At 45.8% G+C, this 27,331-nt stretch overlaps 1 protein-coding gene across 2 annotated transcripts; it reads left to right on the top strand.

The window, feature by feature from the left end:
* On the top strand, positions 1-26,981 carry c40h2orf42 (chromosome 40 C2orf42 homolog). 2 transcript variants are annotated; one of them, XM_048523066.2, is made up of 9 exons: positions 1-161; positions 3,481-3,513; positions 5,115-5,980; positions 8,993-9,109; positions 9,821-9,922; positions 12,605-12,712; positions 19,716-19,816; positions 20,723-20,885; positions 26,374-26,981. In XM_048523066.2, exons 3-9 carry the CDS (start codon positions 5,143-5,145, stop codon positions 26,580-26,582), a joined length of 1,638 nt encoding a protein of 545 aa, XP_048379023.1. In that variant the 5' UTR covers positions 1-161; positions 3,481-3,513; positions 5,115-5,142; the 3' UTR covers positions 26,583-26,981. The 2 variants fall into 2 exon arrangements, with proteins under 2 accessions (XP_048379023.1, XP_048379022.1); XM_048523065.2 differs by having other exon boundaries at positions 5,112-5,980.
* The last annotated feature ends 350 nt before the right edge of the window (positions 26,982-27,331 follow it).

Genomic DNA, 27,331 nt, shown 5'->3' with positions numbered 1-27,331 from the left:
CGAGGAGTTTTTGTAAGGAGAGAAATGGCGGCGTGTCTGAGGGGAGGCCGGCTCCCGAGCCCGTGAGGTGGTTAAGTGGGGGGAGGGGAGGGGAGCCGGCCCCTGCCCCTCTCCCCAGCACCTTCACCCCGAGGTAGTGGCTGTAGGTTGGGGGAGGGGAGGTGAGTCCCTTTGATATTATTAATTTATAAATATATTTTTACGAATAAATGGAGTTTTTCAAAATGAGGCGACGCCTAGACGCGGCTTCCAAGGCGGTTCACCCGAAGGCGGACGGGGCGGGGCCTGGCCGCTCTGATTGACAGACCCTTCCCCCACACCCACCCCCACAGTCTACCACCCACCTCCCCCCACCCCCACAGTCTACCACCCACCTCCCCCCACACCCAACCCCCACAGTCTACCACCCACCTCCCCCCATCCCCACAGTGTACCACCCGACTCCCCCCACCCCCACAGTCTACCACCTAACCCCCCCACACCCAACCCCAACACCCAACTCCCACAGTCTACCCCCCCGCCTCCCCCCATAGTCTGCCTCCCGCCTCCCCCAACCCCCACAGTCTACCCCCCACCTCCCCCACACCCAACCCCCACAGTCTACCCCCACCACCACAGTCTACCAACTACCTCCCCCACCCCTACACCCAACCCCCACAGTTTATCCCCCCCCACCACCACAGTCTACCACCCACCTCCCCCACCCCCACAATCTACCACCTACCTCCCCCCACCCTCACAGTCTACTACCCCCCACCCCCGCACTCAACCCCCACAGTCTACCCCCCACACCCAATACCCACAGTCTACCACCCAACTCCCCCACCCCCCACACCCTACCCCCAAACCCTACCCCCACACTCTACCCCTATACCCTACCCCCACACCCTACCACCCACCTCCCCCAACCCACCCACACACCCACCTCCCCCAACCCACCCACACACCCACCTCCCCCAACCCACCCACACACCCACCGCCCCCAACCCACCCACACACCCACCGCCCCCAACCCACCCACACACCCACCTCCCCCAACCCACCCACACACCCACCTCCCCCAACCCACCCACACACCCATCTCCCCCAACCCACCCACACACCCATCTCCCCCAACCCACCCACACACCCACCGCCCCCAACCCACCCACACACCCACCGCCCCCAACCCACCCACACACCCACCGCCCCCAACCCACCCACACACCCACCTCCCCCAACCCACCCACACACCCACCTCCCCCAACCCACCCACACACCCTACCCCCCCAACCCACCCACCCTACCCCCCCAACCCACCCACACACCCTACCCCCCCAACCCACCCACACACCCTACCCCCCCAACCCACCCACACACCCTACCCCCACAGTCTGCAACCCACCTCCCCCAACCCCCCCACCTCCCCCAACCCCCCCACCTCCCCCAACCCCCCCACCTCCCCCAACCCCCCCACCTCCCCCAACCCCCCCAACCCCCCCACCTCCCCCAACCCCCCCAACCCCCCCACCTCCCCCAACCCCCCCACCTCCCCCAACCCCCCCACCTCCCCCAACCCCCCCACCTCCCCCAACCCCCCCACCTCCCCCAACCCCCCCACCTCCCCCAACCCCCCCACCTCCCCCAACCCCCCCACCTCCCCCAACCCCCCCACCTCCCCCAACCCCCCCACCTCCCCCAACCCCCCCACCTCAGCCACACACACTACCACGATAGTCTACCACCCACTTCCCCCAACTCCAACACCCTCGTTCCACCCCTACACCGTATCCACACAGTCTGTCACCCACCTCCCACAACTCCCCCGCCCCACCCCCACACCCTACCCCCACAGACTACCATCCACCTCCCCCCAACACACCTGCACCCTCCAACCACCACCAACACCTCCACCCGTTCTCCCACACCAAGTCCCTGCTCTCTCTCCCTCGATCCCTGCCCCCTTCTAATCCGACTCCCTTCTCCAATCCCCTTCTGTCTTCCTCCATCCATCCCCACCCCTCCACCTCCCCCAGCCCCATTCTCCCTTATTTCGAGACAGAAAGTATCAATGAAACAAATTCTGTTAATGAAATGAATGGGACTGATAATTAACAAATCTGGGGACCAATAACCTTCGCCCTATAGAGCATTGGAGGGGATGGTTACAGATAAAGCATTGATCATCTTTCAAAGTTTTATTAATGCTGCAGTGCTATCTGAAGCTTTGGAAATGTAACTCTATTACTCAACAAAGGAAGGAAGGAGACAGATGGCAACTACACACCTGTTAGCCTGGCATCAATAGTGGGTTAAATACGAGATGCTATTATAACAAAGTGATTACTGGTTATTGAGAAAATAATGATCTGACTGAACAGATTTATGAAGGAGATGAAGCTTGGGGATAGCAGGAATATGGCATTGAGGAGCTGATCAGCCATGATTTAGAATAACAGAGCAAGTTCGATGAGTGGCCTACTCCTGCTATTTTTGCAGATTCTTAGGTACTCGGATAGCCTTATTCCCAAAACCCAAGGGACCTTTCCTGTTCTCGTTTACCTTTAATGATTTGATTATTGCTGTTGTGAGAGCTGACAGCACTGAAATTGGCTACCACGTTTCCTGAATGGCAGCAGTTCAAAAGTATCTTTGAAAACATCAAGCACTTTGGGGCAGCCCATATTATGAAAGGCCTGCCACTTGTCAGCCCAAACATTGATATTGTTCAGGTCTTGCAGCTTTTTGAACCTGGACTGCTTCAGTATCTGTGGAGTCATGAATGGTTCTGAACATTGTGCAATCATTAATGAACAGCCCCACTTCTGACCTCGTGACGGAGGGAAGATCATTGATGAAGCAACAAAGATGGTTGGGCCTCAGGTCCTACCCTGCAGAGATGTCCTGGAATGATTGGTCTTCAAAAAATGCAACCGGACTTGTCCAATCTCTGAATTTATACACAGGAACAAAAGCAGAAGTTGCTGGAAAAGCTCAGCAGGCCTAACAGCATCTTTGTTCAGAGTTCTGGGGAAGGGTCACCAAACCCAAAATGTTAACTCTGGTTTATTTCCTCCCAGACGCTGCCAGACCAGCTGTGCTTTTCAAGCAACTTCAGTTTTTGTTCCTGATTTACAGCATGGGCAGTTCTTTTGATTTTTATTCCGAATTTATACATTCTGCCATTTGACAGCTTCTACCATTGAGTCTATGCACAGTTTCCCCCGACACATAATTCCTTTTCAATATTTTAATTCTACCCTTAAAGTGAAGAATGCTTAACAATTTTCTTAGAACAAGAAATACTTCACTGGAATCCTTCCTGAGGCAGATAGTAGAATTTTATTTTTATATAGAAAAGGAATTTAAATATTGAAGTAGTAAGAATGTAAAAGAAAGGGTATGGAAATTAGAGTTTCATTGATGTTATAGACAATGTACTCTGATGTGTGTGATCATATGAGTCTGAAATGTGTGATATGTATTTCCTGTACAACTCAGGTCAAAAATATGGACAAAGCAAGCAGGAAGAAGGTGAGTAGTTTGAAAAATTCTGTTGAAAAGATCAAATGTACAGCCTGATTGATCTCTATTACAGTAGAGACAACAACTGTGATAATTTAGTGTTTTCAACATTTACATTTTGAAATGAAAATTTGAAACTGCCCATACTTTGTTCTTGTTCCTATGCAGAGGTCACATTTTATTCAATGTCTCCTCCAGACAATGGAATTCGGTCAAATATTACAGGAACTGAACACAGTATGTCACTGGTAAATTTAGGATAACTTTAGCTAACAGTGATCAGAAAATATATGTTACATACCTCGTATCCATTGATGTCCTGCTAAACTCAACTGCTTTCCAACTTTCGGGAAAAAGAAATTTGTACCTTGTTCTTTTCCTTGTAAAACTGCAGGACACTTTAAAGGCTTCCTGTATCTTGTTTAAAGGTTCCTGATGACTTGTAGCAACCGCTTTTAACTAGTGTAAACCACAAATGGCATTTAAACATTGGAGTTTTGGAAAAGTAAAGCCAAATAGTTTTATTTTCATATAGTTATTTAAAGATATTCCCGTTTGCTGTTGTTCAGTTCCCTTGAAATCCACTAGCTTAATACAGAACTCCACTTTTCATTCGATAAGTGATCTTTTCAAGAATTTTGAAACATTGAAAAGTGTAAGAAGTGATTAGCATTTTTTGAGACAAGTTGGGAAGCCTTATTGAAGGAAAAAGTGCTAGTTGCATCATCTCTTTTGCATGTGAACATGAACATTTTTGAAATTTTTTCACGTGTCTTCCACTGATATGGTTAACAAACTGGGATCGAAGGTGATTAGAATGACTACTAACCCTAAACCCTATCAGCCCCAGTCTTGAACAGACTTCTTCAAACGCAGTCCCTATTTCTTCTTCACACTGACAGTGCTGACTGTTGGAGGCAGATTGTCTGTTGTGTGTGTGGGGCGCGTGTTGAGACTGTCGTACACCTTCTTCTGGAATGTGCCTTTGCAAAGGAAGTCTGGAGAAAGATGCAATGGTTTTTGTCCAGGTTTATCCTGAGCAGCTCTGTGACGCAGGACTGTGCTGTACGGTCTGTTCCCTGGGTTACGGATTGAGACAGACGTCGACTGCACCTGGCGGGCCATCAACTGGTGAAAGACGTTCATTGGTATGCCCGAAACCTGTTGGTCTTCCAGAGCAAGGAGTTAACCTCAACCAAGTGTTGCAGGCTGGCACTTTGCAAGGTCCAGGACTCTGTGTTGAGGGACGCACTAAAGCTTGGGGCAGCTGCTGCCAAGGCGTGCTGGGGAAAGACCACTGTCTGAAGTTAATTGGGGATGCGTTCAGTTATCAGAACCTCCTAGTGCCTCGAATGCATGGAAGTATGGTGTGGTTTAAGTAAGAGATGTCTTTGGTTTGTTGAATAGAGTCAAACTCCAGTGTTTGTTTTCTTGACACGCTCTTGTACAGAACTGAACTGTATTTGTGAATATGTTCACATATAAAGATATTTTTTGTGAATAAAGTATATTTTGAAATAAAAAAAGGTCTCTCTAGTAGTGCAACATAATTATCGTTTCAAACTTTGCATGGCTTATTTGACGAGCTGAACTGCTTTTCTCTCCAGTAGGGTATAAACAAGGCCAGTCACATGAGAGATGGAGCAGCAGCCGGAGAGGATGAAAACCTTGGCTTTTCTGGCTGACTTGGGCAAACCTACTCTTCGGGGCATCAAAAAGTGCCCCAAGTGTGGCACTATCAATGGCACCCGTGGACTGAGCTGCAAGAATAAAAGCTGTGGTGCTGTCTTCAGGGATGGCGTGCGGAAGCAGCAACCCAGCATCGATGCTGTTCGCATAGTCACAGGATCTGCTTCGCAGGTGTACTCAGTGAGGCTTCGGGATCGAGGACCTGATTACCGGGGCTTTGTGGAACTTGGCACAACAGAAGCAATTCAGACGGTCGATGGCACTGTTATTACGCATGTGACTGGCCGCTGCCTAGTCCCCACCTGTTTCAAAGTGACCTCACAGGAGGTCTCCGAGAATCAGTGCCAGCACATTAAGCTCGCCATGGAGTGCCATATGGAAGCCACTCCGCACACTCTGAAGAGCTCTGTGCTGAACTCTCTCCAGGTGTCTGCTGAGACCAAGCAGGCCATCTGGACCCTGGCGACTGAGTCAAGTGGACCCCTGGTGCAGAGGATCACCAGGAGCATCATGGTGGTGAAGTGCAAAGCTAGCCCCAAGCACAGTTTGGGCTTCCTGCATGTTTCGTTCCACGAGAAGGCTAGGCTGAAAGGTGTGACAGAGCGCAAGTTCTACTGTTCCTGCCAGGCTTTCAAAGCCAGTAAATCGAGCTCCAACAAAGAGGAGCCACCAAAACGATGCATTCACTTCTACGCATGTGTTTGTGCTTTTGCCAGTGATGAGAAGCTGGGGAAAGAATTTTCCTACTTTATCAACTTTGATTCCATGAGTAGGTGCAGAAGTTCTGGTGAGTACAAATTTGATATTTTCTGAGCTGCCACATGATGTTACAAAAACTGGAAGGTGACTTTCCTGTCCAAAACACTATCCGGAGGAGGTGTAGACTCCTTTCTAGATTTAATCGACAAATTTAAACATTCTTCAGCTAAACAGGAACCCTGTTTTCTCTTGCTGTTGAATGCAAAAGATCTCTGATGTACACGAGAGACCCCCAGTGCTATTGAGAAGAGTGAGGGAGTTCTCCTGGGTGTCCAAGCCAATTTTGATCCCTCAACCAACACTGACAAACAGGTCACCTGATCATTGTCACACTGCTGTTTGTGGGATCTTTCTGTGCCTAATCTGGCTGTTCTGTTTTCCGTGTTAATGCTCTCCTGGCTGTATAAAGTGCTTTGAGACATGCTGAAGATGCAAACAGTGCTGTATAAATGCATATCTTTATTCTGAACCCAGTTGGGTGAAGGTGTAGCTCAACAGAACTGACTAGCCGTTATTGAAGCCTGTAGATGTTAGAACATAGAACATTACAACACAGTACAGGCCCTTCGGCTCTCGATGTTGTGTCGACCTGTCATACCGATCTGAAACCCATCTAACCTACACTATTCATACGTCCATATGCTTGTCCAATGACGACTTAAATGTACCTAAAGTTCGCGAATCTACAACTGTTGCAGGCAAAGCGTTCCATTCCCTTACTACTCTCTGAGTAAAGAAACTACCTCTGACATCTGTCCTATATCTTTCACCCCTCAATTTAAAGCTATGCCCCCTCGTGCTTGCCATCACCATCGTAGGAAAAAGGCTCTCCCTATCCACCCTATCTAACCCTCTGATTATTTTATATGTTTTAATTAAGTCACCTCTCAACCTTCTTCTCTCTTGTAGGAGAGCCATCAATAAAATCACTTTTTAAAAAGAATAACAAATATACAATAAAAAGAAAGATGAGTATCTAGGCCCTTGACACAGCTCAAAATTTATATCCATAGAGCTGATGACACTTGTGACTCTGTTAAAAGAAAAATCTCAAGGCTTCCTTCATCAGTACATAGCAACACCACAGAACAGCAATTTTGCAATTTACACATCAAAGTCTGAATTGTAATTTTGTCTGGATCTGTTAGAATCAGACAGTAATGTATTGCCACTCAAGTGTTCTCTTAAAGGTCTTGAACTTTGTTCTCCCAGTAATGATATTTGGTCCTTCCACCAGTTACCTTTCTTGCCTGTGAATCAAATTTCCATGTACGGTTAGTGGTTTTGCTGCTATTCTGTCTTTACCTTCTGTCCTGAAGGCAGCAAGTCCCTGATGGGGAAGAGGCAGCAGCAGCCTCTGGCATCTCACTTTAAGCATGAGCTGGAAGATTGATTTTCAGGAGGGGTCCATAGTTAAACCAGGACACATGGACTCTCCACAGGCTTTCAGTGGATAAGGATCAAGAGCAAAGAGGCGTACCTGATTTCTTTTCACCTCTTTTGCAGTATCAGAAATTTGGCCATGGTGGAAGGCTGTAGCTATTTAATTACTGCTATGTGGCTATTAATTTGATGGACTCCTGATTATCACTTTGCCAAGCAATCATTCATGGTGGAACACACAGGAAATATCCACTTAGTATATAGTATTATATTGTAATATGTAGTTTAGCCATCAAAGAGGTACAAGTTAAAAAGAAGTTAGGACCAAGACAAATAGTGTCATTTTCCTATTCATTTGTGTATATAGGTGTTGTTTGGGCCAGCATTTATTGCTCATCCCTAATTGCCCCATGGGAAGGTAGTGGTACAATCCCTGCTTGAGCCACCACAGCCTATGCGGCTAGGGCTACCCACTGTGCTGTTAGGGAGGGAGTAGCAGGATTTTAACCCAGCGACACTGGCGGAATGGCAGAATAACGCCGAGTCAGGATAGCTTGTGGCTTTGGATGGTGCTCCAATATATCTGCTACCCTTGTCTGCCTCAGTGTTAGAGGGCTAGGAAGCAGCCTGTTATTGCTGTGAATCTTGTAGATAGTACATACTGCTGCTACTGAGGGCCTCAGACAGGAGTGTATGATTCAGGAGTGGCCCTAGTGTTGATCAAGTGGGCTGCTTTGTTCAAGAGATAACGGGAACTGCAGATGCTGGAGAATCCGAGATAACAAAGTGTGGAGCTGGATGAGCACAGCAGGCCAAGCAGCATCTCAGGAGCACAAAAGCTGACGTTTCGGGCCTAGACCCTTCATCCCGAAACATCAGCTTTTGCGCTCCTAAGATGCTGCTTGGCCTGCTGTGTTCATCCAGCTCCACACTTTGTTATCTCTTCTTTGTTCAAGGTAGTTTTGAGCTTCTTGAGTGTTGTTGGAGCTGATCCCATCCAGTAAAGTGGGGAGTATTCCATCACAGTCCTGACTTGTGCCTTGCCAATTTGTGCAAAGGCTTTGGGGAAACAGTTGCTCGCCACAGTGCATAAACTCTAAGCTGCTCATGTATATGATTCCCCCCCCCAGAGAAAATGATGTTATACTGGGGGATTCAGTGATGATAATGTCTCTGAATGTCATGGGAGGTGGTGAGGTTCTTAAAGTACCAATCGATGTTGACTAAGTTACTGGGGAAGTTCCTTGAGGGACGGTACAAATATGTTCACAGAACAACTGTCTGCACTTCTGGAGAGCAAGAATTGAAAGATTTATTGAGAAGATGTGGCCAATCAGTACTGTGGAGCCAAATGTTGCATGGAATTTACATTTTTACATGGAACTTACAAAAAGCAGCGCAGAAACAAACCTTCATCTTGTACCTTCTATACCTTTATCTAATCCCATAACCACACCCTTCTACTTACTCTAACATTATACTTATCTAATGTTTCCTCAAACGTGATAGTCACATCAACTGCTCTTTGTCGTAACAAGTTCCATATCCCACCCATTCCCCAGGTGAGTAAGTTTCTCCTGTGTTTATTGTTCAATTTACTGATATTTAATTTACTAATTTTGATCTATTTATGTCGGATTAAATTGCTTCACACTAGGGCTTCAGGCAAATTCCGAGACACAGCTGCTGGCACTTTACCCCCAGGACCACACCTCCCAAGCTGCATCAAGCGCGGTTTCGAAAGCAAAGAAGAAGAAAAAAGAAGACATAGTTGGTAAGCTGTTGCTCAATGCTGCAAGAATTTTGCTGGGTATTTTTGGTGGGAATCTTCCTGTCTGCAAGCTAAGGTCTGCGCATGTTGAGGGTGCCACGTATGCATATATATGCATCTCAGGCTGCACCATAAGCAACAGAGCGAGGTCTCTGTCTACTCTCCCTGACTAGATGCCTGAGTTGGGTTCCCAGCACACCATATGGATTGGTAGGAAAGTAGATTCTATCCACATTTCACCTTTGTAATTATTTTCCAATTCCAAGTGTTTGGGTAAGGTATGATTTGCCTTCCATTGCATTGGTTCTCCTGTTTATTAGTCTGTAGATAGTCCCCAAGGGATACTGACTGTGGGTGTACCTCATGCCCCTATGATCCCCTCTCCCAATAAAGGCAGCTAAAGAAATGAATCAACCTATATAGTATTTGTTGCTGTAGCAGCTCTCTTGGGCCAATGCCTTTGTTGTGACTGTTTTATCTGTGTCTGCATCTCTCTTTTTCCTTTCTCTCTCTTTCTCTTCTTCTCTCTCTGTCTCCCCGCCCTCTGCCATCCCCTTACCCTCTTTTTTCCCTTTTTCCTGTCTCCCTTTTCTCTCCCCTTCTCACTTTCTAACGTTCTCTTTGACGCACTCCCTCTCACTTTCCCACTCGTTCTCCCATGCTCTCTCACTCTCCTGCTGTCTTTCCCCCACTCTCTCATTCATTCTCTTGTAGTGAGTCAACCCATCGATGAGTCCCAAGTAACGCTGACATTTCAAGATTGGCTTGCTAGTGTCACAGAGCGCATCAATCAAACTATGCATTACCAATTTGACGGTGAGTGATATGTTTTTGCAAAGTTGATAGCTTTACTAAAGAGGCAGTAATTATTTATTTGGAAGTAATTTTCTATAGACTAATCCCTTAATTGTTTGTGTAGATACTGTCATTGGAATAATTTAGCATCTCTTTTCACATTTTTTTAATAACTTGAGTGAGTTTGCAACGGTGCAATTTCATGTAATTATGTCCGTTGAGGTAAACCAACTGATTATAGTCTCCCACTGCTGTTGAGTGTTGATATCAACCATGAGATAAGACAGCAGAAACCTTTACTGCACAAGCATGTACACAAGAATTCAGAGCAGGAGTGGGCAATTCGGCCCCTCAAGCCTGCTCCACAATTTGATATGATCGTGATTAAGGCCTCAGCCCCAGTTTCCTGTCTGTGCACCGACCCTACCACCGTAACTCTGTTGAAGTTAGCCTGAAATATCTTAAAGAACTCCATCCTCCACTGCTCACTGAGCATGAGAGACAGACAGATTTTTATGATGATACAGTAACTTTACCAGTTCTGCAATCAGAGACTTGGTTTCAAAGCCTTGCACTTGTGTCTCATAGAAATATCATCCTTGAAATTACTGGGCCCAGTCCAAATATGAAAGAAGAGTATTCACCAAAAGGTGAATACTTTGGGGAATCTTATCTGGGGAAGGCGCACCAGCAAAACAAAGATAGCTTGCGTCTCTAGCTGTTCTGACCTGTTGAAATGGAAGTGTTCACAAAAACAAATTCGTCATTTGCATGTTAGTGACTGCCATTCTGTTGCCATCAACATTCTGAACCATTTCACCACAAAACTGTGGAATGGACTATATGATGCAAGTTCCAGATAAGGTTGGATGTATTCCTGGAGATTTTGTTGTGTGACCTCTTGATGGCTTGGCCTGGTTACGCTGCCTATGTTTCTTCCTCCCCATCTCCTACACCCATCCAACGAGTAAATGAGAAAGGTTGAAAGAAAACACATTGATTACTGGCCCTGGGATTTGTTTTTTTTATGCTGAGGTTGCTTACAGCAGTGTTGAAGAGATTAACCCTCAATTCTTGGATATTCCATTCTAACCCTGGAGATTGTCAGTGCCAGCCCTATCTGGTCCCACATTACCACTTTTCAAACCCAATGCTAATCAGGAGTCTTGGAGCCTTCATGTTTTTGCTGCCAGCCTTATTTTTTTGACAGCTTTGCATGTGATGTCCCCGTGGTTTAAAGTTATTGAAATAATTATGCCCTAGCTGGTGAGTTTAATAAGTATGTCGCCATTCTGTTTGCTGACCTGTATTTGCTTCAGGCACATGACCATTTTGGTAATAGATTTCTCATCCTGTTATTCAAATTTTTCCATGCTGTCATCCCCCTTCTAACTCCATAACCTTTTCCAACCTTATAATCCTCAAAGAAAGAGATAGTAAGAACTGCTGATGCTGGGTCAGAGATAACACAGCATGGAGCTGGAGGAACACAACAGGCCGGGCAACATCAGAGGAGTAGGAAAGTTGATGTTTCGGGTTGGGACCCTTCTTCAGAATTCAGATTTTCTGAAGAAGGGTCCCAACCCAAAACGTCAACTTTCCTACTCATCTGCCTGTGTGCTGTGTTCTTCCAGCTGTACACATCTAATCCTTAAAGAAATCTGCATTTCTCCAATTTAGCCCTGATGTCAGGTTTCCTGTAGTCTAGTCAGTTCCATTTTTCTACTCTGCCCTATAGCCCTGCAAGTTTATTTTCTTCAAATACCTATCCAGTTCCCTTTCGAAACCATTCATCGAACACATGAACTGGGAACAGAATTCGACCATCCGGCCCCTTGAGCTGCTTTACTACTCAATAAGCTTATGTCCAGTGGTTTGTGTTTTGAATTCCATATTGCCATCTACTGACAGCCTTTGATTCCCTACCCTAACAAGGATTTATCTAACTGTCTTCAAAATATTTAATGATCCTGTCTTCACTGCCTTCTGAGGCAGCGTTTCAAAGTTGCCGAACCCTCTCTGGTAGAAATAAGTTACTCCTCAACCTGATGAAGGGTCTAGGGCCGAAACGTCAGCTTTTGTGCTCCTGAGATGCTGCTTGGCCTGCTGTGTTCATCCAGCCTCACATTTTATTATCTACTCCTCAACCCTGTTGTAATAGGACAATCTGTAATCCCCGACTTCTTAAACAATGCCCCACCACACACGTGCACACACCCCTCCCTATCTACCCACCTTCTGGGCTGAACCACACGAGAAAACATTCTTCTGACTTCCACCTTGTCAATACCATTCAATATTGTATACGCTTCTGTGTCTGTATTTCCACCACCCTTGCAGGCAGCAAGTTCCATCCCCTTTTGGATTTCCTAACCCCAGAGCCATCTACTGAGCCTTTAGTTCTTGGAGTTCCCTTCCTGACATTCTCCGTCTGTTTCCTCCTATATGACACATTTTAATATCTACTGCTTTGCATCTTGGTGTCAAAATATGTTTTTGTCTGCTTCCATTCCTGTGTATTTTTATTCTAATCAACACATTCAGAGATGTTAGTACTCACCTCTGGAGCAAGTGGGCCTCACTGCTTCAGGACCAGCTTTTGCCATCTTAAAGGTACTTTGTGCCTGCAAGTTGTTGTTAAAAGAATAACAGAAATGTCAGTCATTGCAGGGGCTGGTAAAATGCACATTGTTGTTCTTGCAGGGAAGCCTGAACCACTGGTGTTCCACGTTCCTCAGATTTTCTTTGATGCCCTGCAACAGAGGATTTCGATGGGAAGCAAAAAGAAACGCCTTCCCAACTCCACCACAGGTAACCCATCTTACTACCTGATTAAGTTTATTAACTGGCATTGCAGCAACCCCGGGACAGTTATATCTAGGTGCAAGTGTGTGGCAGATGAGTATAAGGCATCTGTGATGTGAGGTTGTGACAATTTGCACAACCAACTCTCACTGCAACCTGCTGTGAGCCTGACTTCAGAGTCAGCTCAGTGAGTTGGAATGAATGTCCATTGTCCATTGTCATCCTCCCCAGGGGAATTTCACTCCGAATGGTCCTGAATCAGTTTCTGCTTCTGGTGCAGAACAAAACTAGTGGCTGGATGTATAAGATTGTCACCAAGGAAACAGGTAGAGGATTCAAGAGAAAATGGAGAATTCATACTATGATGGAGCTCAATACCACAGCGAGAGGTTGAGAGACAGTAGTGTTAATTTATTTAATGAAAAGCCTTAAAGCAGAAAGAAAAATCTGCCTCCCCCTCTCTCCCTATTTATTTCCGAGCCCTCTCCCCCATCCCCCTCTCTGAAGAAGGGTCTAGGCCCGAAACGTCAGCTTTTGTGCTCCTGAGATGCTGCTTGGCCTGCTGTGTTCATCCAGCCCCACACTTTGTTATCTCATATGCTGATAGGACTAATTTAAGAGAGATTGACGAGACTTTTGTGGAGTGTTATCAGTTGGGCAAACCAGTTGGACTGAATGACCTTGCAACGTGTTGTGGATTCTACGTAATTCTTCACAGTGCAAAATTGCTCCAGCTTTATTTCTGAATCAAGGGAGTTATAGTCAGGGAGAAGTATCATGTAGGGAGTTAGTACGTTTCCATTTGATCCCAAAGAATGGCAATGTTCGAGTTGGAATGAAGTGAGCTTTGTTCTGCACCTGACAGTGATGCTGAATGACCACTGTGAGAAGAACATTTTCTTTTAATTCTTTCTTTGGACATGGGCATCATTAACATGATCAGCATTTGTTAGCCATCCGTCACTGCCCTTCAACTGTGGTTTCCCATTTCAGAGAGCAGTTAAGATGTATCCATGTTATTATGTGGACCCATGACACGATGGAGTACAAAACAAGTCACAGATATAGGTCAATAATAATAATAATAAATTTAATAACTCCAATGATAGCAGGTATATTCACATAAGGCAGCATTACAGATCTCAGCCTCCTATCTCCTAATCAACCCATTGCCCTAGCAGTCCCTTTCTATCAATACCCTCCCATCTGTGTATCCTTAACCTTAACAATATAACTGACATAACAGTAACACACATTTGCTTTTGGTATGGAGTCACATGTAGGCCAGACAGGAAAAATGGCAGATTTCTTTTCCCAAAGGACTTTAGTGAATCAGACAATGTTTTTCGTGACAATCAAAAATTCCATAGTTACCATTACTGAAACTAGATTCAAATCCCATAATTGATTAATAAATTGAATTTAAGACCCTGCTAGCGTACAGTTTGAACCCCTATTCTCAGTGAATTAGCCAAGGCCTTAGGATTACTTGACCTACGGCATTAGTATTATGCCAATGTTTCTCCACAATTGCCCATCATGGTGCACTTAAAAAAAAACTCTAAAAATATTTTTTCGAAGAACTAAATAAAATCTTGATTATTCTTTGCTATTTGGTCCCCTTTCCCTCTGCCATACACCACCTTCAGCAAACGTATGAGTTGTGTCTGGTTTCTGTCATGGCAGCAGAAACACCACCACTCTGCCAATGTCCAACAACACTTATACGGGGCAGACCAAACCCCTCAAAACATATCAAGGAGATAGCTTAGACCCTGACTTTGATCGTATTTAAAGACAAGTGTCAGGTGCTGCATTCCAGATATGATTCAGTTGGCAAAACTACTAGGCTTTAAGCAAAACACACTTTATTCTTACACCATAGTTACAATACAAACATGAAAAGAACAGGCATAACTTTAACTCCATGAAAATACTTCTAAAAAATTGTTTAACAATGACACATTAGCTGTTCCAATATAGCAGCATCCCGTAAACACACCCTTGGCAAAGGCAAATTCAGCAAAACAGATTTCCCTCGCTTGCTATCTCCTCCAGTCCAGGAAATGAACACAGACAGAATGAATCTAACAGCAGAGACAGAACTCGAGCTTTTTGCAGCAGCAGAGAGAGAGAGCTGCATCTAGCAGCTCCAACTTCAACAACTGAAAGTAAAACTAAAACCCTAGATCTGTGTGAGCCTGACTCTGCCCACTCATGCTTCTTATGGCTAATTTTTAAAAAAATCCACAGCTATTTACTCACTTTCCCCGGAGCAGATATCTGGGCACCAGGTTTACAATGCCCATCTTCAAGATAAACAGGACAAAACAAATCTCTCTTAATGGGATGTTTTGTCACAACTTGGATGAAGTTTACTCCATGGTCCTTGAGGGAGCTCTTGGCTTCTTAATGACTATCTGTGAGACTACAAATGATAGCATCATGCCTTTTTCTCCCCATGTCCATCATTTCTCGAAAGAGCAAGAATAGATAGGTGAGTTCAGCATCCAGTGGAGTGCCCAGGCAATTTAATAAATACACTCTACAAATTAGTAAAGAAGTGTGACTATGGTGACTTCAAGTCAATTTCACAAGCGTGTGAATTAGTGTAGGAATTGCAGATGAGTCTTCGCCAGATTCATTACAGTCCAAAGAAGACCTGACTCTACAGAAAACTGGATAATGAAATGTGAGGCTGGATGAACACAGCAGGCCCAGCAGCATCTCAGGAGCACAAAAGCTGACGTTTCGGGCCTAGACCCTTCATCAGAGAGGGGGATGGGGGAGGGTTCTGGAATAAATAGGGAGAGAGGGGGAAGCGGACCGAAGATGGAGAGAAAAGAAGATAAGTGGAGAGGAGAGTATAGGTGGGAGGTAGGGAGGGGATAGGTCAGTCCGGGGAAGATGGACAGGTCAAGGAGGTGGGATGGGGTTAGTAGGTAGGAGATGGAGGTGCGGCTTAGGGTGGGAGGAAGGGATGGGTGAGAGGAAGAACAGGTTAGGGAGGCAGAGACAGGTTGGACTGGTTTTGGGATGCAGTGGGTGGAGGGGAAGAGCTGGGCTGGTTGTGTCGTGCAGTGGGGGGAGGGGAAGAGCTGGGCTGGTTGTGTGGTGCAGTGCGGGGAGGGTACAAACTGGGCTGGTTTTGGGATGCGGTGGGGGAAGGGGAGGTTTTGAAGCTGGTGAAGTCCACATTGATACCATTGGGCTGCAGGGTTCCCAAGCGGAATATGAGTTGCTGTTCCTGCAACCTTCGGCTGGCATCATTGTGGCACTGCAGGAGGCCCATGATGGACATGTCATCTAGAGAATGGGAGGGGGAGTGGAAATGGTTTGCGACTGGGAGGTGCAGTTGTTTATTGCGAACTGAGCGGAGGTGTTCTGCAAAGTGGTCCCCAAGCCTCAGCTTGGTTTCCCTAATGTAGAGGAAGCCACACCGGGTACAGTGGATGCAGTATACCACATTGGCAGATGTGCAGGTGAACCTCTGCTTAATGTGGAAAGTCATCTTGGGGCCTGGGATAGGGGTGAGGGAGGAGGTGTGGGGGCAAATGTAGCATTTCCTGCGGTTGCAGGGGAAGGTGCCGGGTGTGGTGGGGTTGGAGGGCAGCGTGGAGCGAACAAGGGAGTCACGGAGAGAGTGGTCTCTCTGGAAAGCACACAAGGGTGGGGATGGAAAAATGTCTTGGGTGGTGGGGTCGGATTGTAGATGGCGGAAGTGTCGGAGGATGATGCGTTGTATCCGGAGGTTGGTAGGGTGGTGTGTGAGAACGAGGGGGATCCTCTTTGGGCGGTTGTGGCGGGGGCGGGGTGTGAGGGATGTGTTGCAGGAAATGCGGGAGACACGGTCAAGGGCGTTCTCGACCACTGTGGGGGGAAAGTTGCGGTCCTTGAAGAACTTGGACATCTGGGCTGTGCGGGAGTGGAATGCCTCATCGTGGGAGCAGATGCGGCGGAGGTGGAGGAATTGGAAATAGGGGATGGAATTTTTGCAGGAGGGTGGGTGGGAGGAGGTGTATTCTAGGTAGCTGTGGGAGTCGGTGGGCTTGAAATGGACATCAGTTACAAGCTGGTTGCCTGAGATGGAGACTGAGAGATCCAGGAAGGTGAGGGATGTGCTGGAGATGGCCCAGGTGAACTGAAGGTTGGGGTGGAAGGTGTTGGTGAAGTGGATGAACTGTTCGAGCTCCTCTGGGGAGCAAGAGGCGGCGCCGATACAGTCATCAATGTACCGGAGGAAGAGGTGGGGTTTGGGGCCTGTGTAGGTGCGGAAGAGGGACTGTTCCACGTAACCTACAAAGAGGCAGGCATAGCTGGGGCCCATGCGGGTGCCCATGGCCACCCCCTTAGTCTGTAGGAAGTGGGAGGAATCGAAAGAGAAGTTGTTGAGAATCTTGGATTCTCCAGCATCTGCAGTTCCCATTATCACTCTACAGAAAACTGTGCAGACAATGAGTAAAGCATAAGTCCAGAAGCAACATAGATTTATCCTAAGTAGAATATCAACTTTGGCACAAAGCAGAGTCCATTGAATTCTCAAACTACAGCAAGCAACATAAAATGTGCAGAAGTGAGAGGTGTTTTCAGAAAAACAAGAAATCAAATAGCCTCCCACATAAAGAGATTACTGAGATAGAACAGCCTACAACAGAAGTAAAGCCTGAAGCGTTCCCAGATGAAGCAGATGATCCTTACCTTACATTTTGGCGAGCTGATACTTACGCCAGTGGTCCTCTCACCAATTTCATATTGGATACTGAGGCAAGTGTCAGTGTACTATCAGGTAGTATGACAAAGAAAATACTGTCCACAGGCAACAACAATTATGGTCCAAGAGAAATACAACTTAAAGTTAAATGTATGCTATTGGCAACTCTCCAGTATAGGGGAGACTTGGGAGGAATGGCAGGAAGTCTGTAGATACTTGACAATCAAAAATTCTTGCTTGAGTAGGAAGGCATATCTCGATCTCAACTTTATTTGAAAGGTGGAAGAGGTTACACGTGCAGGGAAAACACCCTCCAGAGTCATGGTCAGTGCCCTTACCAAAGGGAATCTATTTATGAAATGGAATCATACACTCATACTGCAGTGAAGTAATGGTCAGCAAGTCACAGTTGGCTTAATCAGATCCAACAGAAGCAGTTAAGGAACTGGGGATATCTCGACTTCTGTCAGGATTACATTGAAGGTTGACCACCTGGTCAAAGGTCCAGTGGGTTGACCATGTAAACATTTTGTGAGCATTGATGATATTTCACAATTTCCAACAAATTGCAAACCAGCAGAGATTGTATACTGCTCAAACTGCTGAAGGAATTGTTTGAAACACCTGCAGGACCCTTATCCCACTATGATTTAATTATCCACCTATAACTGACTGGGACAAACCTAATAGGGAATTTAATAACTCAAGGTACCCAACAGGCCTCAGACTATCAGGAAGAGAATCAGAGTTAATGCTCGTCAACCCAACAAATGACTGGTCTTCCAATCAATGTTCTCTCTAATCTGCTCCAAAGTTCCATGCATAGCAATTGGGTCTCAGATGTCACTGCTGTGCTTCAGACTTGGAGGCCAAAGCAGCCAGTAAGAAAATTAAAGGGAACGCGGTTTCCAAGTCTGAACAGAATCGCTTCTGGGAGAATACTAAAACCTCAAGATCATCTCAAGACAGACTTGGAAAGCATTTTTTAAAAATGTACTTATGAGACATGGGCATCGCTGGCTGGCCAGCATTTCTTGCTTATCCTTAGTTGCCCTCGAGCTTAATGGCTTGCTAGGTCATTTCAGAGGGGAGATGAGAGTCAATGACATTGCTGTGGGTCTGGAGTCATATATAGGCCAGAACATGTGAGGATGGCAGATTTCCTTTCCTGAAGGATGTAAGTGAGCCTGATGGATTTTTCTGACGATCGGCGACAGATTAATAGTCATCAGTAAATGCTTAATTCCAGATTTTAAAAAAAATTGAATTCAAATTCCACAATCTGCCATGGGATTTGAACCCAGGTTCCCAGAACATTAGTTGAGTTTCTGGATTAATAGTTTAGCATTAAGACCATTGGGTCCCCGATGGAGTTGCACTGAATGTTTAGATACAAGATGTATAGCATTAAAAATGAAAAAGAAGCTTTGTACAGATCTGAACAGTTTAATATTGTGGAGCACACCACCCACTATGATGATATCAAGTGGATTTGTGGACAAAACAGCTTAAAATGTTGAAGGAGTGAGTCCGAACTTCTGGTCCTGCACAAAGTCTCTAACAACATCCATCATAGCAATATAACCTATAACTGGTTGCTCACATGCAATAAACTATATCTTGTCAAGAAGTGACTCCTCCGTCTAGACCAGTAAGTTTTCTTATAAAACCCATTGGATCAAGCAGGCGCTGAAGTTTCCTGCACTTCAGAGAATGGGAGTAGCAACTTTCACTGTGAGCAGTTCAGTCCATATGCCTGCTTTTACCTGATAAGTAGCAGAATAGTGAGCTCAGTTGGCAGGGAGGGCACTGATGGATTGAGGAGGCAGTTGGCTGCAATCATCAGAAAATTCATCAGGATGCTGTGGAAGTGGCCCATTGCACAACATGGTGGAAAGGCAAGGAGGTAAGGCGGCGTCAGGAGAGCAGCTGGAGTAATGTTCACATTGATGACTGTTCCTCTCTGCACCTACTTCAAATCAGCGAATCCTGTCCTTTCTTCACCTCGTTCCTCTTCAATGCGCCAATGCTATTGACCTTGACCACTCTGTGTGGGCACAGCTTCCACATTCTTATCAATGTCTGGTTAAAGATGTTTCTTCTGAACTCTCCATTGAAAAGGCCACCTCCTGGAGAGCAAATGGAGGCCTTTCACTGGCCAGGTTTTGGCGACAGGTTACTGCTTTTAAATCTGGTGCTCCCACCTTAAGGAGAAGTGAGCTGATATGGCAGAAAACAACCCTCTGTTCCTCCTGTTGTCCTTTTTTGATACTAAAGCATGTGCGTTGTGTTGTGTAGGATTCGTCCGGAAGGATGCAGTGCCCCTGGGAACATTCTCCAAATACACTTGGCAGATCACAAACATTCTTCAAGTCAAGCAGATATTTGATACCCCAGAGGTAGGTGGAAAGGGGGAGGTGAAGGCGTCTGCAGTAAGGCTGCATTAGTCCGTGATGAGCAAAAGAGCTGACAGTCTATAAAAGAAAATGCCGGCCACTGCATCTCAGCAGACTTGGACTTCCCATGAAGTTCGGGAAGATGACTGGAGTAGCTCAGTGACTGATCAGTGGGATCAGACAGCACAGAGGGAGCCCGTTTGGCCCATCATGCTTGTGCTGACTCTTTTTGAGCCAAGTCCTTTGCCTCTGACTCTACAGATTGTATTTGTCAAATATGTATCCTGTTGTCACTATTGCACTTACACCCACCACTCAGCAAATGTGATCCAGATTACAACAACTTGAAGAAAATTCTCCTATTTTCTCTTCTGGTTCTTTTGTTAATTATATCAAATTTGAGGCAAATCTAAGGCTATTGATCTTCCTGTGTGCCGTTTTGTGGAAAACTGCTCAGATTCTGAGGCCATTGCCTTATTTCATGAGTGAGAGAGTCTTTTCATAGAATAGTTACAGCACAGGAGGCTATTCAGCCTCATCGGGAGCCTAACCCCAGGCTTGGTTTTTGGGGAAAACAATATTGTTTTTCCTCAAGTTGCCTTTTGCTAATCACTTTAAATTAGTGCCTTCAGTTTCTCAGCCCTTCTGCCTTGAGCCCTCATGATTGCGAACACCTTTGTTAGATCACCTCTCAAATAACTCTGCTCCAAGGAGAACAACTCCCAACTTCTGCAGTCTACTCAAGCAGTTGAAGTTCCTCGTCCCTGGTACGATTGTCATGATTTTTTTTTGTAGCCTCTGAAACTTCTGCACCCTCCAGAGTGCGAAAGTAATTGGTATCTGGGAATTCTAACAACTCTTACAGCCTTGTAAAGATGTAATCCAGCATGCTTTATTTCTGCCTTTCAGATGCCCCTGGAGGTCACACGCAGTTTTGTTGAAAATCGCGATGGCACCTACGAGTTGTTCAAGTGTCCAAAGGTGCAGGTCGAGAGCATTGCAGACGCTTACGGCCGAGTGGAGAAACAGCCAAGTATTCGACCACTGGAACTCAAGACTTTCCTGAGAGTCGGTGAGAAACTTGGTTTTAATGTTGCTGCTGCTTGGGAGATTATTTTTAGAATCGAGTATCCGGAAGATATTACCCCATCCTTAGTCCGTTAAAAGTTTAACTTTGCTAACAAGTTTATCATGTGGTATTCCATTAAAGCACATCTTGCGAGTCCAGGCACGCAACACTCATCCACATTCTGTTCGACAAGATCAAGCCCATCAAACATGGTTTTTCTTCAACTAATCCAGGCCAGCCTATGTTTACAAGGATGTGTTTCCAAGTGTCATTCAATTTTATACGTGATCACTTTCCCTAGAAGCTCCCCACCATCAGTGGTTAGGCTGGTTGCCTTGTAGTTTATCTCTTGCTCCATGCAGAATATTCAAATTCTGGCAGCACCTCCATATCTGAGGAATGTTGGAAGATTGTGTTCAAAGCCTCAGCTGTTCCACCCTTGCTTTCCCTCAGTTGACCTAAGGAATATCTTATCCAAACCAGGCAACATCTCTGTTTTGAGTAACACCAGCCATTCCAGTACTTTCTCCTTTTGTTTTGCTACAGCATCTTCTTCACTGTGATAGGCATCATCCTCTTCTCCAGTGAGGATGGATACATAGTACACATTTTGTACCTCTTGCAGCAGTAGAGGACAATCTTCATTGTCATATTTGAGCAATCCTGTCCTTGTTTTGGTTATCCTTTTACTATTTATGTGCTTCTAAAAATTGTTGGGTACCCTTTTAGGTTACCTGAAAATCTACTCTTAGACTTTCTCTTTGCCTCTCCAATTCCTACACTCACTAATCTGACCTGCCCTCTCTAATATCTTCCAGATCTATAACGAGGGATGTCTGTGTTTCTCTTCCTGAAGCTGGTTTATTAAATATATTCAAAGCTGAGATAGATTTTTAATCAGTAAGGGAATCCAGGGAATTCAAGGAATATAGGGAAAAGGCAAGAAAGTGGAGTTGAAGATTATCAGAGCAGCCATGATCTCATTGAATGGCAGAGCAGACTGAATGGGCTGAATGGCCTACTTAGAACATAGAACAGTACAGCACAGAACAGGCCCTTCAGCCCACAATGTTGTGCCGACCATTGATCCTCATGGATGCACCCTCAAATTTCTGTGACCATATGCATGTCCAGCAGTCTCTTAAATGACCCCAATGACCTTGCTTCCACAACTGCTGCTGGCAACGCATTCCATGCTCTCACAACTCTCTGCGTAAAGAACCTGCCTCTGACATCCCCTCTATACTTTCCACCAACCAGCTTAAAACTATGACCCCTCGTGCTAGCCATTTCTGCCCTGGGAAATAGTCTCTGGCTATCGACTCTATCTATGCCTCTCATTATCTTGTATACCTCAATTAGGTCCCCTCTCCTCCTCCTTTTCTCCAATGAAAAGAGACCGAGCTCAGTCAACCTCTCTTCATAAGATAAGCCCTCCAGTCCAGGCAGCATCCTGGTAAACCTCCTCTGAACCCTCTCCAAAGCATCCACATCTTTCCTATAATAGGGCGCCCAGAACTGGACGCAGTATTCCAAGTGCGGTCTAACCAAAGTTTTATAGAGCTGCAACAAGATGTCACGACTCTTAAACTCAATCCCCCTGTTAATGAAAGCCAAAACACCATATGCTTTCTTAACAACCCTGTCCACTTGGGTGGCCATTTTAAGGGATCTATGTATCTGCACACCAAGATCCCTCTGTTCCTCCACGCTGCCAAGAATCCTATCCTTAATCCTGTACTCAGCTTTCAAATTCGACCTTCCAAAATGCATCACCTCGCATTTATCCAGGTTGAACTCCATCTGCCACCTCTCAGCCCATCTCTGCATCCTGTCAATGTCCCGCTGCAGCCTACAACAGCCCTCTACACTGTCAACGACACCTCCGACCTTTGTGTCGTCTGCAAACTTGCTGACCCATCCTTCAATTCCCTCGTCCAAGTCATTAATAAAAATTACAAACAGTAGAGGCCCAAGGACAGAGCCCTGTGGAACCCCACTCACCACTGACTTCCAGGCAGAATATTTTCCTTCTACTACCACTCGCTGTCTTCTGTTGGCCAGCCAATTCTGTATCCAAGCAGCTAAGTTCCCCTGTATCCCATTCCTCCTGACCTTCTGAATGAGCCTTCCATGGGGAACCTTATCAAATGCCTTACTGAAGTCCATATACACCACATCCACAGCTTGACCCTCATCAACCTTACTAGTCACATCCTCAAAAAACTCGATAAGGCTTGTAAGGCATGACCTACCCCTCACAAAGCCGTGTTGACTGTATTTGATCAAGCCATGCTCTTCCAGATGGTCATAAATCTTATCCCTCAGAATCCTTTCTAACACCTTGCAGACGACAGACGTGAGACTTACCGGTCTATAATTGCCGGGGATTTCCCTATTTCCTTTCTTGAAGAGAGGAATTACATTTGCCTCTCTCCAGTCCTCAGGTACGACTCCAGTGGAGAGCGAGGATGCAAAGATCTTCGCAAGTGGCGAAGCAATTGCATTTCTCGCTTCCCAAAGCAGCCGAGGACAAATCTGATCCGGGCCTGGCGACTTGTCAATCTTAATGTTTGACAAAATTTTCAGTACATCAGCTTCCTCTATCTCTATCCATTCCAGCATGCACACCTGCTCTTCAAAGGTTTCATTCACTACACAGGTCGTTTCTTTCGTAAAGACAGAAGCAAAAAACTCATTTAGGGCTTCCCCTACCTCCTCAGGCTCCACACACAAGTTCCCTATGCTATCCCTGATCGGCCCTACTCTTTCTTTGACCATTCTCTTATTCCTCACGTAAGTGTAAAATGCCTTTGTGTTTTCCCGGATTCCTTCTGCCAAGCCTTTCTCGTGCCCCCTCCTGGCTCTCCTCAGACCATTTTTGAGCTCCTTCCTTGCCTGCATGTAATCCTCTCTAGCTGAACTTGACCCTAGCTTCCTCCACCTTATGTAAGCTACCTTCTTCCTTTTCACTAGAAGCTCCACCGCTCTCGTCATCCAAGGTTCCTTTATCTTACCCCGTCTTGCCTGTCTCAGAGGGACATATTTACTCATCACTCCCAACAACTGTTCCTTAAACCATCTCCACATGTCTATAGTTCCCTTACCATGGAACAACTGCTCCCAGTCCATGCTTCCTAACTCGTGTCTAATCGCATCATAGTTTCCTCTTCCCCAATTAAATATCCTCCCATTCTGCCTAATCCTCTCCTTCTCCATAGCTATGTAGAATGAGAGAGTGTTATGGTCACTATCACCAAAATGCTCTCCCACCACAAGATCTGATACCTGCCCCGGCTCGTTTCCGAGCACCAAGTCTAGAATGGCCTCTCCCCTCGTCGGCCTGTCAACGTACTGCGTTAGGAAACCCTCCTGAACACACCTTACAAAAACAGCTCCATTCAAATCTTCTGCTCGAAGGAGGTTCCAATCAATATTAGGAAAGTTAAAGTCACCCATTACAACAACCCTACTGCGTCCACACTTTTCCAAAATCTGTCGACCTATGCTTTCTACAATCTCCCTGCTGCTATTGGGGGGCCTGTAGTAAACCCCTAACGAGGTGACTACTCCCTTGCTGTTCCTAATTTCCACCCATACTGACTCAGTAGGCAGATCTTCCTCGACAATGGAAGCTTCTGTAGCTGTGATACCCTCTCTGATTAGTAGTGCTACACCCCCTCCTCTTTTTCCCCCCTCCCTATTCTTTTTAAATGTTCTAAACCCTGGAATATCCAGCAACCATTCCAGCCCATGAGAAACCCATGTCTCTGTTATGGCCACAACATCATAGCACCAGGTACTGATCCATGCTCTAAGTTCATCACTTTTATTCCTGATACTCCTTGCATTAAAGCAAACACACTTTAACCGATCCCTTGGTTCCTTCCCAGGAAAATCCTTCCCACTAGCTGGTCTACCTCTTGCTACTGCCTCACCTGCATCAACGCTCACCTCTGGTATACAGCTCAGGTTCCCACCCCCCTGCCATACTAGTTTAAACCCTCTCGAACTACTCGAGCAAACCTTCCACCCAGGACATTGGTCCCCTTCCAGTTCAGATGCAACCCGTCCTTCTTGTACAGGTCCCACCTTCCCCAGAAGGAATCCCAATTATCAACATATCTGAAACCCTCCCTCCTACACCAGCTGCGTAGCCACGTGTTCAGCTGCGCCCGCTCCCTGTTCCTCACCTCGCTATCTCGTGGCACCGGTAGTAAACCAGAGAACACTACTCTGTTCGTCCTGCTCTGCAGCTTCCATCCTAACTCCCTGAAATCACTTTTTATATCCTCAAACCTATTTCTGGCTATATCATTTGTGCCAATATGTAACACGATTTCTGGCTGTTCACCCTCCCCTTTCAGAACTTTATACACCCGATCGGAGACGTCCCGGACCCTGGCACCAGGGAGGCAACATACCTTCCGGGAATCCCGATCTTGCCCACAAAATCTCCTGTCGATTCCCCTAACTATCGAGTCCCCTACCACGAGTACTTTTCTATTCTGCCCCCTTCCCTTCTTTGCCACAGTGTCAGGCTCAGTGCCAGAGAACTGACTACTATGGCTTTCCTCTGGTAGGTCAACCCCCCCAGCAGTATCCAAAACGGTATACTTATTGCTGAGGGGAATGCCCACAGGGGATCTCAGCACTGTCTGTCTGTCCCCTTTCCTCCCCCTAACTGTAACCCATCTATCCTCGTCCTGAGCCTTAGGAGTGACCAACTCCCGATAACTCCTCTCAATTACCCCCTCTGCCTCCCGAATGATCCGTAGTTCATCCAGCTCCAGCTCCATTTCCCTAACACGGTTTTCAAGGAGCTGTAGCTGGGTGCACTTCCCGCAGATGTAGCCAGCGGAGACGTGTGCCACATCTCCCAACTGCCACATTTTGCAGGAGGAGCAAGCAACTGCCCTAGCATCCATACCCCACTTATCTGAACACCCACTCAATACTAAAGCAGAAAGCTCACTTCAAGTAATAATAACAAATTAATAACAAACTTATGTTCAATAGAGAAAGTTTAGAATGAACCTTACCTTATGAACCTTACTTCTGCTTTCATAACTTACGGTCACGTAACTTCCACTTTTAATTCTTCCACCATTGATGGCAGGGCCCTAAGCTCCACAATACTCTCCTTCCACCTCTCCCCTTCTCTCACTCTTCTCCTTTAATTGACCTCTTTGACTAAGTCATGTGCCCATATATCTCCTCATGTGGCCAGGTGTCATGTTTTATTCATTGAAGTGCCTTGTGACATTTTATTTTACTGTGAATGTTAGATAAAGATAATGTTGTTGCACCTCTGAAAACATTTAAAATGTCCTGGGAATAATATGTGGAGCATAAATTCCTTATGCCTGTGATCTCAAAATTCAGCCCATTTTGGTTATGTAACTGTTTGGGGATGTTGAGTAGTTGTAACATATGAGTTTTTGTTTATGCCCTGCATAAAGTTGATTTTGGAATTTTCCTTTGCATCCAGGCAATATGTCGCCTGAGCAGAAGGAACCCACTCCATTTGTTATTGAATGGATCCCAGATATTCTGCCCAAATTGAAGATTGGGGAAATGAGAATTAAGCTGGAGTACGGTCATCACCGGAACGGACACGTCGAGTATAGGGAACAGCAGCCATCTCCGGAACAAAGCCTTGAGCTTAGCCCTTCCCTTGCCACCATTAATATTCACTGAAATTCAGGGAGTCATTCGGCCATTGCTGTCACCTCTTTTTTGGAAGTAGGTAAAAGAAAGAAAGAAAATCCCAAACACCAGTCTAACAGAACTGGAAAGGAACTCTGGAATCAAGCTTGAAGCTTGATGAAGATCTGCAGTAGAAATCATGTGGGTTTGAAGGCTTGGTTGACGCTGACCGTTGGAGGACAGGCAATTCATGGGTTGCAGTTAATACGTTTGACCCTTCTACTTGCAATCCAAAGCACTTATTCACTTAGACATTGAAACTGCATCACAGTATTTTAAAGCTCCTTCCTGCTAGCACCAGCTACATTTTGATTTCCTTTCTCTTCTGTGTAAGAAGTTGCTGACGTATCATGCAAATATTAAACGCATGAGAAGTCATTTTGAACTGGGTATCCAGCTTGTATCTGCTTTGATTCCTTTCTGTCGTCAGGGATAACGGCTCAAGTTTGTGTCACAGTATGTTTCACAAAACAAAAATGAGAGATGTGTTACAATATCTGCAGAAACACTACATTTGTATTCTCCAGTTGCACGTCAGACAATTCCCGAGGGACCTGTTAACTCTGGAGACTGGCAGCAGTTAAGGGCCTATCCAACATGCAAAATCTGTTGAGAACAGCCAAGTAGAAATTTTTATCTTTGCAGTACATGTAGCAGTGACTGCAAAAACAAGTTCTTAAAATAAGTCTGACTGTTTTTTCATGATTCCATATTGTGTGCTTGCATATCAGAACTGAATA

The sequence above is a fragment of the Stegostoma tigrinum genome, chromosome 40 (genome assembly GCF_030684315.1).
Source record: "Stegostoma tigrinum isolate sSteTig4 chromosome 40, sSteTig4.hap1, whole genome shotgun sequence".
In the NCBI taxonomy this organism is placed as follows: Eukaryota; Metazoa; Chordata; class Chondrichthyes; order Orectolobiformes; family Stegostomatidae; genus Stegostoma; species Stegostoma tigrinum.
The sequence above is the reverse complement of the archived record's forward strand: the minus strand, read 5'-3'. Positions and strand labels throughout refer to the sequence as shown.

Excerpts from the sequence above, each read along its gene's own strand:
- c40h2orf42 (XM_048523066.2), top strand. The coding sequence starts at position 5,143 with ATGGAGCAGCAGCCGGAGAGGATGAAAACCTTGGCTTTTCTGGCTGAC. Across the intron at positions 9,923-12,604 it reads TATGCATTACCAATTTGACG|GGAAGCCTGAACCACTGGTG; the intron begins GTGAGTGATATG and ends TTGTTCTTGCAG. Across the intron at positions 12,713-19,715 it reads CCTTCCCAACTCCACCACAG|GATTCGTCCGGAAGGATGCA; the intron begins GTAACCCATCTT and ends TGTGTTGTGTAG.